At 40.3% G+C, this 14509-nt stretch overlaps 1 protein-coding gene across 1 annotated transcript in view; it reads left to right on the top strand.

The window, feature by feature from the left end:
- Positions 1 to 14509, top strand: part of LOC107555310 (zinc finger SWIM domain-containing protein 8-like) — a 38114-nt gene that overhangs the window by 15160 nt on the left and 8445 nt on the right. The window contains exons 5-17 of the mRNA XM_016238069.1: positions 2068 to 2175; positions 2666 to 2747; positions 2862 to 2982; positions 3888 to 4089; positions 4592 to 4767; positions 4926 to 6123; positions 6416 to 6547; positions 6650 to 6829; positions 7101 to 7284; positions 7540 to 7638; positions 7768 to 7892; positions 10039 to 10318; positions 10464 to 10616. Of these exons, the coding sequence (XP_016093555.1) occupies positions 2068 to 2175; positions 2666 to 2747; positions 2862 to 2982; positions 3888 to 4089; positions 4592 to 4767; positions 4926 to 6123; positions 6416 to 6547; positions 6650 to 6829; positions 7101 to 7284; positions 7540 to 7638; positions 7768 to 7892; positions 10039 to 10318; positions 10464 to 10616 (3040 nt within the window). The remainder of the gene's footprint in view (positions 1 to 2067; positions 2176 to 2665; positions 2748 to 2861; positions 2983 to 3887; positions 4090 to 4591; positions 4768 to 4925; positions 6124 to 6415; positions 6548 to 6649; positions 6830 to 7100; positions 7285 to 7539; positions 7639 to 7767; positions 7893 to 10038; positions 10319 to 10463; positions 10617 to 14509) is intronic.

Below are 14509 nucleotides of genomic sequence, written 5' to 3'. Positions count from 1 at the left end.
GGGAAGGATCTGCACTGCTGTGATATCCCACCCCCCCGTAGGAGGGCCTGCCACAGTTAGATAGACCCGGCGGCCCGGGCCGTGGGTGGCGTTTAGCATTTGCATGTGGGCTTTCTCTTCTGTTTGCTGCCACTGGGGGAAATTATAACTAACTTATTTTGCATAAATGTTTTCTTGCATGTTTGGTTCTAAATAACAGATACACAGTCCTCCTCTTTGGTTTCTTGTAAATGACACTAGAAATCCATTGCATTTGGAAATAACATTGTACATTTGGAAAAGTAGAGAATAAGAAGCAGAATAAGATGCTTTAGTAGTGTCTGCAACATGACACTTGCCCATATTTGTATGTTCGGTGTCTCTTGGCAAATAGCTTTGAGAATGTATCATTTTACTCTTATTGCGCAGTCCTTTCTGTTGCAAACAGATCTAGTGTTTATTCTGCTATTGTGAGTTGAATCAACAGTATTTTCTTAGTTCCGCTATGGCCTTTATCAGCCACACAGCAATTTCAGTAAATCAGACATTGACACTTTAGATTTAATCTTGCTATAGTATCTCTTTCTGTGCTGTCTAAGGATGTTACCTGTCATTTCCTCACATCACAGCCTGAAGTTTAAATGCTTCAGGCTTGACATTTAGCCCACCTACTCAGCAGAGTAGTATCACAGAGATTGTTACTAAGTACAATGCATTCTTGCTTTTTCTATATCTTTAGTAGAACAAGACAAGAAGAAAGATACCTGCCATTGAGCTCAAACATACAGTGGTACTACTGAATTATGATCTTATATATTTAGTAGCTAGAGAGGCATGCACTAGTAATAAACAGTGTCAGCCATTAGACCTCTCATTCATTATCATTGCTGTGCCCTTTAATTATTTGAGTGGGCTTGTGTGGTTTTTTTATGTGTCGTGGCTCGTGAGCTGTCAGACTGTCCTCATAGCTAAACTTGTCAATATATCCCACCATCCTAATTGTGCTGGTAAAAACTGGTTGCAACTTGCATTAAAAACATTCAAACTTTTAACTGTTAAAAACATTATTAATGGTCCAAAATGAACATATTGATGTATTGAACATAATATTTTCATGATTTACTTGGACTTTTGTACGTTAACATTTTTATTTTTTTAATATTGTAATTAATTTCAGTTTTGCTATCAGTGTTGTCTTTCTAATAACATGCTTTCAGTATCTTTCTCACACAGTGTCTTATATATTACTTATATATGGTATTACTTTTTTTTAAATTTTTTTTTTACTTAATTTTGCAAACAAAGTTAGTTGTCTTACGTAATATCGTGCAAGCTGCCTTTCTCACACTTAAATATGCTTTTAATAAATAAAATATATAACCTTTTTATATTTTAGGAAAAGTGGTGGGTCCCCAAATCATCATGATATGAATCTTTTAGCATCAAGAAGTTTGAAAACTGCTGAGTTACAGTACATTTGGTGAAATGTCTTCAGATGGTTGAATCTGATATTGTATATGGAAGTATGTGGTTTCTCATAGAGTTAGACTCTGAGCCACGTGGCTATTCCCGCACTCAGTCGTACTGGGGTGTTGTCCAGGAATCCTAAACATTTCCGTCCTCCTTATCCTCCTCTGTGCAGTTCTCTATGTCCGTCCTTCATCCACCCTGCTCTCCTCCCCGTCCTCCATCTCCCAGACACGGCCAGCACATTTCACTCCAGTAGCTCACAATGCTGCCCCCACAGGACGCTCCGCATTCTCTTTAATAACCTCAATATGAGCTAAAGAGAGAATTAGCTCTGATGGGCTCAAAGCGTGTCTATCTGGAGCTCATATATTATGTATGGGCCATTTGCAAATGAGGGGTTTTCTGCTCATGGTGGAGACATGCTGGAGGAGAGTACCAGGTGATGGCACACAGGGACAGCCATCAAAAGACATCAAAGTATTTGCTAATGAGCAGCCTGCTCCTGGTTTAGTTTGCACTAGTGAGTGGGAGTTAAAGCACTGAAGCTTGATTTCAGTTCTATATGTCAGCCAGTGCCAACTTTAATATCAGTGACTCTTGGCATGTGTTTGATTATAGGCTTCTGCAGTGTGTCTTCGAGCACCTGTGTCAGAGTCCCTGTCCAGATTACAGCGGGATCAACTCCAGAAGTTTGCACAATACCTCATCAGTGAACTCCCACAACAGGTGAGATATGCATTATTTATTAGTTTTATAAATTGTAGAGATGGCCTCGTTGCTCATGGCTTCTCTGAGCTCCTAAGTGTCTTTTCACAGCTCTAAATAACTGTGATGAAGTGCACACAGTGGCCTTATTAGGGTGTGACTGCTCAGATTTCTCACAGTTTGTTTTTTATCATGGTTCTGTGGTCATGGCTTTGGTGTGGTTCTGTAAATGCTTAAAAGGCGGATAACAATAACTAATAATATTTACAGTGGGTACGGAAAGTATTCAGACCCCCTTAAATTTTTCACTCTGTTATATTGCAGCCATTTTGCAAAAAAAATGTGTTTTTCTGTCAATATGGGGTGCTGTGTGTACATTGAGGAAAAAAATGAATCTCACTTCCTTTTCTTCAGTACCACCATCTCAGAACAAAGCATTTTTATTTATTTTTTTATTTTGTCTTTAATGATACATTAATTTCTGGCTTTGTGATTCGTTTTGTATCTGCAGATCTTGCCGACAGCTCAGCGTCTTTTGGATGAGCTTCTGTCCTCCCAGTCTACCGCTATTAACACCGTGTGTGGAGCCCCGGGTATGGAATGACCTACAAACCACAATTAATGAATTTCTAAATTTCTCATTCTCTGTGAAGGCTTGAGGACCTTGTAAAATCCTCATTTTTCTTCTCTAACGATTTGTTTAAAAGATCCTACTGCTGGTCCTTCAGCCTCTGACCAGAGCACCTGGTATCTAGATGAGTCCACCCTCAGTGACAACATAAAGAAGACCTTGCACAAGTTCTGTGGCCCATCACCTGTTGTGTTTAGGTAAAAACAGCCCATCTGGTACTACCTATAGCTAGGGCTGGGCGACATTTTATATTATGTCCAAAAAGGGTTAAAATCACATTTAATTCTAACATTGTAACATTGCAATCTAAAAACAAAAATAAGGTTTTTAAAGCGGAAGTTAAATTCACGAGAGTAAAAATGAAAATAATTGAGAACAAAAGCACAGAGTTGTGTTGGCTATTTTGATTACCCCATTACAATCATTTTACAGTTAATGCTATCATAAAAATAGACTTACTTGTAGGTTTAAAATTCTACATGTCACATTTATTGTCCAACTACAAATATTTCAGCGAAATGTATACAATATATATATGATGGGCCGAGCTGCTTAAATTAATATGCGAAACGAAACTATAAACTATGTCTTACCAGTTTTTAAAGGCCTTAATATGAAGCTTGTCACATGTTTAGAACAAATTGGATTATGCACTTTCTCCGCAGCAGATCAGTCTGTGTCCTCTGCTAAATTTTCAGATGCACTCGTATCAAACTACTGTATATCGATATAAACGGTATTGCCTCATATCGAATCGCTTATGAAGAAAATATTGATATATCGTACAAACTTGATATACCACCCAGCCCTACCTATAGCACAGTCTCCTGATATCATCTATGTTCTGAAAAAGAGTTTCCTAATCAGGCATACTTGAGCAGGTTCCCTGTCGGGTACTTTTTCACAGATTTTGCTTTAAATTTTCACTTAAAATTGAAAACAACCTCAAATTTGTAATGGCTTAACACATTTAGTTACTTTTTTTAAAGGGAGAAAACTGCACAAGTTTTTTTTATTTTTTATTTTTTTTTAAGTTGTGTGGATGAAGATGAAAAACAGACAGAACTAATTGTTCTTTTTGTCGCTCGCTTGTTGTTCTCAGTGATGTGAACTCCATGTACCTGTCATCCACTGAGCCTCCGGCAGCTGCCGAATGGGCTTGTTTGCTGAGGCCCCTGCGAGGTAGAGAGCCAGAGGGCATCTGGAACCTTTTGTCCATCGTCAGAGAGATGTTTAAGAGGAGAGACAGCAACGCTGCACCTCTATTAGAAATCCTCACCGAACAGTGTCTCACCTATGAACAGGTACAAAACTGGCCCGGCCACACTTCACACACCAGGGTGATGGTTTAATGTGTACAAAATCGCATCATTCTGATGCAAACACCTGTCACATTTGTGCCTGCATTTAAACCATAGCAAGTTCATAGGAATGTCTATAGCCAAATGTTTGTGGACACCCTAAATAATAATTTCTTAATTTTTATTGCATACAGGTTTATTTGGGGAAATTATATAATATCCTAAAACGTTTATTAAATATATTCTGCCATTTGGAACTACAAGTGAAGCATTTCAAATTTATATTTTAAAAAAATTATAGTATCCATATAACATTTAATGTTTTTATTAGACTTAGAACCTCATATTTTAACTTAATTAATTTAGTTACTTTTAATTAATTTCCAGAAAGGAAATCATGTGTTTTGTTTTTGACTATGTCTTATTAATATTTGTTTGGAGATGCGTTTTACTCTGACTTCTCTGTTCTAATGATAGTCTACTGCTCTCTCTGTATTTCCTCCAGATCATTGGCTGGTGGTATAGTGTGAGGACATCAGCCTCTCACAGCAGTGCTAGCGGGCACACAGGCCGCAGTAATGGCCAGACAGAGGTTGCAGCACATGCGTGTGCCAGCATGTGTGATGAAATGGTTGTTTTATGGAGACTGGCAGTGCTAGACCCTACCATGAGTCCCCAGAGGTGAGCAAGTTGGAACAGCTGGTTAGACTCTAAAGAACTAGTGATTCATGTTTGTTGTGACTTTGATCTAGATTATCTTGACTTAAAGATTTGTGGCTGTATTTGTCACCACTAAGGTAGGGTAATGTTCTTTCGCTTGTCTATTTGTGATTCTTCAGGCGTTTAGAACTTGCTGCCCAGCTAAAGCAGTGGCACCTGAAGGTAATAGAGATTGTGAAACGGGGGCAGCACCGCAAGTCTCTTGACAAACTCTTCCAGGGCTTCAAACCAGCTGTGGAGTGCTGCTACTTCAACTGGGAAGTGGCCTACCCTTTACCTGGCATCACCTATTGCGGCGCAGATAAGAAAAACACCTCATTTTGTTGGGTCAGGACGGTGCAGCAGCAGCGGGGCGCTAAAGCTGGGACCAGTGGGGAACCAGGAGAAGGAGCTCGCAGTGGAACGTCAGAAGGTACTTCCTCTGAACAAAAGTCACGGTGCAACTCTCATCTTCTCCAGCAGGAGGTGGCTGTCCGCCCTAAGGAGACCATTGTGAGCAAGAGAAAAGGAGTGTCAGGTGTGAATAGTGGAGGCGTGCTGGTTTGTCTGGGTGGAAGGGTCTCTCTCTCACTTCAGGAGGGAGGTAAAGGCATGTATAAAGCCAGTAGCTCCTCCCCATCAGCTGGTAGTAAGGCCAAGCTTACACAGAGCAACAAGGGTTCATGTGGAAGTTCGAGTGGCGTCAGCGGGAAGCACCCCAGCGCTAAACGGCGAACTAGCAGTGAGGACAGCTCTCTAGAGCCTGACATGGCAGAGCTGAGTCTGGATGATGGTTCCAGTCTGGCGCTTGGAGCGGAGGCCTCTAACACCTTTGATTTCCTTCCTCCTCCACCAGAGATGTTGCCCTCACCCAGCCCTCTTCTCCGAGAGCCACTCAAATACAGTGGTAACGCTTCAAAAGAGCATGCATATGAGACAAAACGTGTGCTGCCCTCTGCTGCTGATGCCCATGCCTGCTCCATTGCAATTCCTGTAGTGGTAGCTATGGAGAAAGAGGTGGAAGTGGAGGCAGATCTGGATGAGAACGGAGGAGATGAGGACCCCGTAGATGATACTCGGCCCTCTGCAGCGCTCCCCGGCAAGGCTCAGCAGGGCTGCAGAGAGGGAGATGGAAGCGTCGTTTCAGGGGCCTCAGGACCTCAGGCAGTTGAGGCAGCAGCAGGAGCAGATGCTGTATGTGAAGATGACTATCAAGCGTATTACCTTAGTGCTGCATCAGAAGAGGGAGCAGATAGAGGGGTTGCAGACAGCAACCATGAAGAAGAGCCAGACATCTTTGCTGGGATTAAACCTCTGGAGCAGGAGGGCAGGATGGAGGTGAATAATTTTTTTCTTTCAAACACATAATGTGCTGAAAAGTATGAATTAACACTCAGTGAGAGCTAAATGTAACCTTGTATCTTCTTAATTTTTGTCTCAGTGGAAAATTGATCTGGGATGCATAAATAAATGATCATTTATAAGTTATAAATTATAATTAAATATATATTTAAAAAAATTTTTTTTTGCTAATTTTGGACCACTTTTTTATTGTTTAAAATGTTCTTTTATTCAGATTTAATAGCGCTAAATTTTAAAAGGTTTGCAATGGTAAAATTGTGTGTTGCAGATACTTTTTGCCTGTGTGGAGGCTCTCTATGCTCATGGCTATAGTAATGAAGCATGCCGACTGGCTGTTGATCTTGCTCGAGATCTGCTGGCTAACCCTCCTGACCTGAAGGTGGAGCAGCCGCAGACAAAGGTAGTGAAACAGCCTTTTTTTCAGTGTTTTCTCAGAGGTTTCAGCTGTGACGTACAATCATGCTTGGGCTCACCTTTGAAAATGAATCTCTGTCTTGTTTAGGGTAAAAAGAGTAAGGTGTCGACCAGTAAACAGACACAGGTGGCCACTAACACCCTGTCTAAAGTAGCCTTCCTGCTGACTGTGTTGAGTGAGAGGCTGGAGCTCCATAACCTGGCATTCAACACTGGCATGTTCTCCCTGGAGCTGCAGAGACCGCCAGCTTCTACTAAAGCTCTAGAGGTAAAGCAGAAGTTATGTTCATCCCATAAACCTGGTGATGATCTGCTAATATGACAATTTAGTTTCTTGTTGCGGATGTGACTGGTTTGGCTTATATAGGAAGTCTGTAATATCATATCATTAATATTGAGACACAAATTGGAAAGTTTAGCAAGATTTACACTTTGAAACTGACACCACAAACTAAAAATGCATTGTAATGTTTTGATGCCTGATGTCCAGTGAAGTATTTTGAGTGCCATAATTCTGAGCTACTATGCTCTTATGTTAGGTGAAGCTGGCATATCAGGAGTCAGAGGTGGTGGCTCTGCTGAAGAAGATTCCTCTGGGTCTTGTAGAAATGACTTCCATAAGGGACCGAGCAGAGCAGCTCCGTGATGGAAACTTCTGCGACTATCGTCCGGTTCTACCTCTCATGCTGGCAAGCTTCATATTTGACGTACTCTGCACCCCTGGTAAGTCACACATCTACCTTTTCCCACCATTTAAAAAATTTTCTTTAAAAGCCTCAAAATCCCCATGCTCATTTTTCATGTTTTTTTTATGAAGAAGCCCTTTCCATTTCCCTAAAAAATAAAATAAAATTTGTGTTTTAGCAAAAAAAAAAAAAAAAAAAATTTTTTTTTAAACCCCCAAAAACCCCGCCTCTTTTTTTTTTTTTTTTTTTTTTTTTTTTTTTTTTTTTTTATCCTTTCACTTGCCTGTTGCAGTGGTCTCTCCCACGGGCTCTCGACCTCCTAGTCGGAACCGTAACAATGAAATGCCTGGTGATGAGGAGCTGGGATTTGATGCAGCTGTAGCAGCTATTGGTAAGAATCAATTTATGTGAAGGAAAAAATAGCACAAAACCAACCAGCACTAATGTGTTTTGTTAAAGATATTCTCTTTCTTTCTGTTTCAATTGTCTCTCCTTTTCTTATATTTTCTCTTTTTTTAAGGTATGAAGACAACGGTCAGTGAGGCAGAGCATCCTCTGCTGTGTGAAGGGACACGGAGAGAGAAAGGAGACCTGGCTCTAGCACTAATGATCACCTATAAAGATGACCAAAGCAAGCTTAAAAAGGCAAGTGTTTTGACATTATACATGCAATATACAGTACATCAGCTAAAGTTACAGTCTTTTGAAGCAATGTGAATGGACTGGAATATAATGAAGTATTATAACATATAATATATGTTGAGATTTTTAAAAATGTCTTACCAGCTTACCAGGGCTGCTTTTATTTGATCAAGTGTAACGTTTATTATTATTTATTAGCTCTAAAAAGGGGAATATTTATGACGAATTATAACTGGTTATGATTCATAATAAATATTTAGATTATATCTGTGTGTGTGTGTGTGTGTTCGTTTGGCCATTTACAACTCTTTGTGGAATGTGTTTGAAATCAGATTGCAGGATGCTCGTGGGGGCTGGTTCTAATCTTCTTGACGGCGAAGAACCATTTGGCAATTTACACCCCTATACAAACGTAAAGTTTCTGACCAGAACTGTAATTTATATGCAAATGTCAAAAGGCTAAAAGGGGTCTTTTTAGCCATAAACAGTCCAACGCTCATGCATGATCCTACGCAGACGCTACACAAGATTACAGTAAATCAGCAATATTGTGAAATATTATTAAAATTTTAAATAACGGTTTTATATTTTAAAATGAAATGTATTCTTCTGATGGCAAAGCTGAATTTTCACCTGCCATTACTCCAGTCTTCTAGGGGTGTCGAAATTAATTGTTTCTTCGATGCATCGCGATGCAGACGACGACAATTCCGTATCAGTTCAGTAATAGACCATAACCGATTATAATGTACTGACGCTTTTCTGACGCCATTTGTCGCATATGTGCTTTGTCGTGGTAGCATACATTTGGCGCGTTCGGCTTGAAGCGCCGCTGCGCAGAATGATCAGTGTATGACCAAGTCCCGCGAGAGCGATAAGAGAGCAGATGGATCCTTATGCTTAAAAGTGCTCCAACTACTTTAAAAGCCGACATCTGGCCACATTTCGGCTTTTATGAACAACCTGAGCACGACCTGGAGAAGACACAAGCTGTGTGTAAATCATGTCACGCACAATGAAATATGTAGGGGGTAGGGATGGGCAAATAAAGCCTCGTGAAGCACTGAGGCTTTCCTCTGACTGTTTCGGGAAAAGATTCAAAGCGTAGAGTGTCCGGAACAAGCGTCGTCTGGTGGTTCATAAAAAATATAGCAGCCAAAAGCCTGTGAAAGACGCTCCATAGGACGAGGCATCTACCACATATTCCACTGATCGATTCAAGTTACGTGCACAAATAAAAGCCTAACAGTGTTTGTGTTTGTTGAATTTCTGTCTCTGATAAATTCATTTACCCATTAAACTGTGCAATTAATTACCAGTACGAATATCAATATGATGTAATAGAAGAATAATGTACTCATATGAATTGCATATGACAATATTGAATTTTTCTGAAATAATTTGTATTCTTCATATTACTTATATGACTGGGTATCTAAAATGTAACCGAATAAGTACGAATTAAAACTTATTCGTAAAGTCAGATCTGGGGGATCGAACATTTGGACACGCAAAGTGAATCGCGCACGTGACTGGACAGAAAGTGAAGCTTCATTTGTCATTGGTCACGTGATTTATATGACAGTTAACAACACAACACAAGCTTTGAATCGAGGCTTCATCTAGCACACCCATTTATTCTCGACACAAGCTCCGATGCCACGGTTCAAATGTCACATCACTAGCAGGGGGTAATACCACTAACTTAAGAAACCAGGTCAGGTACAGTTCATATATCTGATTGTTTGTATTTATTGACAAAATTGTATAAATGTGAAGTAAAATGGAAAATTGAGGATGCAGTGCATTGTCTATGCATTGTGATGCATCGTAATATCGAATTGAACCGAATCGATGACATGATAATCGTAACCGAACCGTGAGACCAGTGTATGTTCACACCCCTACAGTCTTCAGTGTCAGAGATCTTTCTAATATGCTGATATGGTGCTGAAGATGAGATAAATGATAAGATCATAAATACTGAAAAGTATTAATTTTCTTAAAAATATCTTACTGACTTTTGAATGTACGTAATTTATTCAGGTTAGCTATCCCTTTAGGAACATCCATACTTATGCTGAGTGTATCATGTTTAAAATGCAGTGAATGCTTTAAACTATTAATGTTTGATTTCATCCTTGTGTAGATTCTGGACAAGCTCCTGAATCGTGAGAGCCAGACCCATAAGCCTCAGACTCTGAGCTCCTTTTACTCTAGCAAACCAGCCACAAGCAGCCAAAAGAGCCCATCCAAACATGCCGCCCATGGTGCCAGCGGATCGACGGGGGGAGTGTCAAAGCACACCCCTGCAGCAACATCATCTGCTGTGCAGGCCGGGGGAGCGGCAGGGCAGCAGGGCAGTTTAGTGGGTAGTGGAGTTCGGAGTGCAGTTACAGGAGAGGGCATCGCTGACAACAGAGATCAAGGTGAACCACATCCACCAAAGTATTATGAGTAGACACTTACATTTCAGAGGGAAATTCACTGCTGAAATGTTATTGTCTTGGGTCCTTGTGGTGTTGGTAGTGACCCAGTTTAATTTCATCCCTTTCGTACTACTTGCTTTGGCAGAGGGTGCACAGACGACCTCCTGTGAGCAGCAGAGCGATGCTGCACCCTTCAAGCCTGAGGGCACTGTGCCCAGTCGTTTGGCACTGGGGGGTCGCGGGGCATACGGCACGCGCTGCTGGGGATCACCTGTACGGCAGAAAAAGAAACACACTGGTGAGAGACAGTGGGTTTGTTACTTAGACAGAAGAGTACATTTGATGCAACACCTGTGTTCTTTATTTTTGTCACAAGAGGTCAAAAATCACTGCAAAAATTCATACAAATTTATATCACTTATTCACCCGCTAGCCTTTAAAAAAATATATATATATTTTAAAATAGTGCTGGGCAACGATTAATTGCATCCAAAATAAAAGTTTTTGTTTACATAATATATGTGTGTTCTGTGTATATAAATACACACACATGCATGTTTATTTAAAGTCCCCCTGTGGTGAAAATCAAGTTTTTTTAAATGTTGTTTATTTGTCTATGTGGTGTTTTTAATATGCTTTTAGACAAACCATGTGCCAATCCATTTATCAACACCATTGCTGAGTATTTTCTCCTTAAAGCAGCACTATGTAACTTTTTCTGTGTTCAGAATTTGTAAAATGTATATAATGAGCGAGTACATCATGAATTAATCTTCCAAACCACGTTTTTGTCTTATTCCGAATCACTACGGTACACTTATAATAAGTACTTATATTTGGAGTATTGTAGCCTGGTCGGGTCGTCACCTCTGCAGAGTAACACATACCTGCGTGAATCGCCATAGACATAAATTTGGAGAAGTAGCTCCAGTTGGAATGTTCTTCCGCGGGATGTGTGCAGTTCTGTTTATTAACCGCTAGAGCGCCAAAAGTTACATAGTGCTGCTTTAAAACGGTAGTTTCCCAAAGGCAGTCATAGAAACGCGGTTTGAAACAGACTTTTTTTTGCTACGTCACAAAATTCAATCGCGTCAAGGGATCCTATCCTTAGCATATCAGTAACTGTGCTGCAAAACAGAGGGTCTAGTGAGAAGGCAGCCAGGTTAATCCGGTAACAGTTATATTTTTTTCTGTAGATGTTTCGCTAACTGTTAATATTTCCCCCAATTTTCACAATATCATGTGCTGTTAGCGCTTAATTATTTGTATTTAGAACCGCTAACTTGCATTATAACCCGTGGCAGCAGTGTAAAAGTAGCCCGGAGTCAGACGCACCTCTCCCGCATTGACATCCACACATCACACGCGTATGATCGCGGGCGCGATTTGGAATCTCAAACTTGGCTGCATTTGAGTCTTCAAGGCATTTTTACAGTATCCACTGTAGTTGTCCGCTAAGATAGATAATGTTACCTCACGAAGTTAGCCATCAGTCTCCTTGCTTATGTTAAGCATACCAGCTTATTTCTGGTTCAAACACATATGGCTTAATTAAACCAATATTTCCTTTTGCCATTGCCATTGTATCGCGTTTACTACAGTTCAGTTAGTGGATCAGGAGGTGCTGGCTCATGGCTGGCTGGCAGTGTTGCCAAACCCCTCCCTCAGAAAATCTCTAGAACCACCCTCAAGTAAATTTTTTACAAAAAGTCACCAAATATGAAAACAAAGTAAATACAGGTAAATTTGGTAAAGGAAAGTATATATATATATATATATATATATATATATATATATATATATATTTTACAAATGAAATGATGACAGTATAAAAAATATAACAAAAGATTAATATAACAAAAAATTCTGAAGTGAAATTAGGAAATGCTCGTGATCTGCAAGCACATCAAACATGATGGAAAGACACAAAAGACACATAATGTTGGGAATTTGTTTTATGTTTCACCAAAGTGCATCCCTGTCCTGCTCAAATACAACAGATAAGAGATATTATGATTCTCCAAAAACAAAAACTGAATTCATACAAACTTATTTCAGTCAACACTATTACTACAAAGTAAGTGCAAAATACTGCATCCCAGCACACATGACACGATAATGCAGTGTCTCTCTCTCAGTATCTGGTTGACATGACTGTGCATGAATTGTGGTATAACTTTTGTGTCCGTGGTTAAAACAAGATGTTCATTTTTTTCCTCCGCCATCTTGATTGATGCTTATAATGAAATTGTGGTGTGCGTCATGGCAGGCGTGGCGTACTGGTGTGTTCACTGCGCAGACTCGTTAGGTGCGTTCGACTAGAAGCACGGCTACAGACGGCGATCAACGAGAGTAGCGGAGGGTCATTTCTGTACATTTCTACTCCTGTTAGTGACGCTCGCGCGGTGTTTGCATACTCTATCACAGATTAAGTGAATTAAATGCAATATTTGTCAAATACACAGACGTTTCAGAAACGTTTTTATGAGCAACAGAAACACTTTTTATATACTGCTTAATACAGCGCCATCTGTTCAAGAATAAAGTTCAAAGTAAATATATACTATTTAAATACTAATAAAGTGGGGGTATATATGCTTTCATGATAAACGTGACTCAATATAACATTGCGACTACAGTAAAAAAGCTTTTACTGTTCTAAAAACAGATTTATGTGCAGTATTGCATTTGAAGATGTTAGAAACACACGTCATTGTTGTCATGTGGTGAATTTGGCCAATCGCGAAACAGCTGTCTCATCATCAGTGCTCCTGCAGTTGCTCTGAAAAAGCTGCGCCAGCTGAGTCAGCCGGCTGCTCTCGAAACGCTATCGCTGTACTTTGATGCCACACGTGACAGTGACGTGGCGTCGGCGCCTGTTCAAGTCGGACAAAATTTCTAACCGGCATGCACTGCTTCAAGTCAGCCGCCGATCGGTCTGCGCAGTGCTGCATGAAGTCGAACGCACCTGTTGGCATGATTGAGAGCAAACGTGAGAGGTTACGGGCCTACGGCAGGGTGTGGCCAAGTAAAAAATAAAAAATCTCCAAAAAATCGCTAGTTTTATGGAAATATAGCTAAAATAGCTGCTTTTCGCAAAAAAAAAAAAAGTCGCAGCTACAATGAGAAAGTAGCTAAATTTGGCGACAAAATCCCCAAATTGGCAACACTGCTGGCTGGAAAATTCTGAAGTGAAATTAGGAAATGCTCGTGATCTGCAAGCACATCAAACATGATGGAAAGACACAAAAGACACATAATGTTGGGAATTTGTTTTATGTTTCACCAAAGTGCATCCCTGTCCTGCTCAAATACAACAGATAAGAGATATTATGATTCTCCAAAAACAAAAAATACAAACTTACAAACTTATTTCAGTCAACACTATTACTACAAAGTAAGTGCAAAATACTGCATCCCAGCACACATGACGCAGTGTCTCCCATCTTGATTGATGCTTATAATGAAATTGTGGTGTGCGTCATGGCAGGCGTGGCGTACTGGTGTGTTCACTGCGCAGACTCGTTAGGTGCGTTCGACTAGAAGCACGGCTACAGACGGCGATCAACGAGAGTAGCGGAGGGTCATTTCTGTACATTTCTACTCCTGTTAGTGACGCTCGCGCGGTGTTTGCATACTCTATCACAGATTAAGTGAATTAAATGCAATATTTGTCAAATACACAGACGTTTCAGAAACGTTTTTATGAGCAACAGAAACACTTTTTATATACTGCTTAATACAGCGCCATCTGTTCAAGAATAAAGTTCAAAGTAAATATATACTATTTAAATACTAATAAAGTGGGGGTATATATGCTTTCATGATAAACGTGACTCAATATAACATTGCGACTACAGTAAAAAAGCTTTTACTGTTCTAAAAACAGATTTATGTGCAGTATTGCATTTGAAGATGTTAGAAACACACGTCATTGTTGTCATGTGGTGAATTTGGCCAATCGCGAAACAGCTGTCTCATCATCAGTGCTCCTGCAGTTGCTCTGAAAAAGCTGCGCCAGCTGAGTCAGCCGGCTGCTCTCGAAACGCTATCGCTGTACTTTGATGCCACACGTGACAGTGACGTGGCGTCGGCGCCTGTTCAAGTCGGACAAAATTTCTAACCGGCATGCACTGCTTCAAGTCAGCCGCCGATCGGTCTGCGCAGTGCTGCATGAAGTCGAACGCACCT

Source organism: Sinocyclocheilus grahami, unplaced genomic scaffold (assembly GCF_001515645.1).
Source record: "Sinocyclocheilus grahami isolate Dianchi unplaced genomic scaffold, SAMN03320097.WGS_v1.1 scaffold531.1, whole genome shotgun sequence".
Lineage (NCBI taxonomy): Eukaryota > Metazoa > Chordata > Actinopteri > Cypriniformes > Cyprinidae > Sinocyclocheilus > Sinocyclocheilus grahami.
The sequence above is the reverse complement of the archived record's forward strand: the minus strand, read 5'-3'. Positions and strand labels throughout refer to the sequence as shown.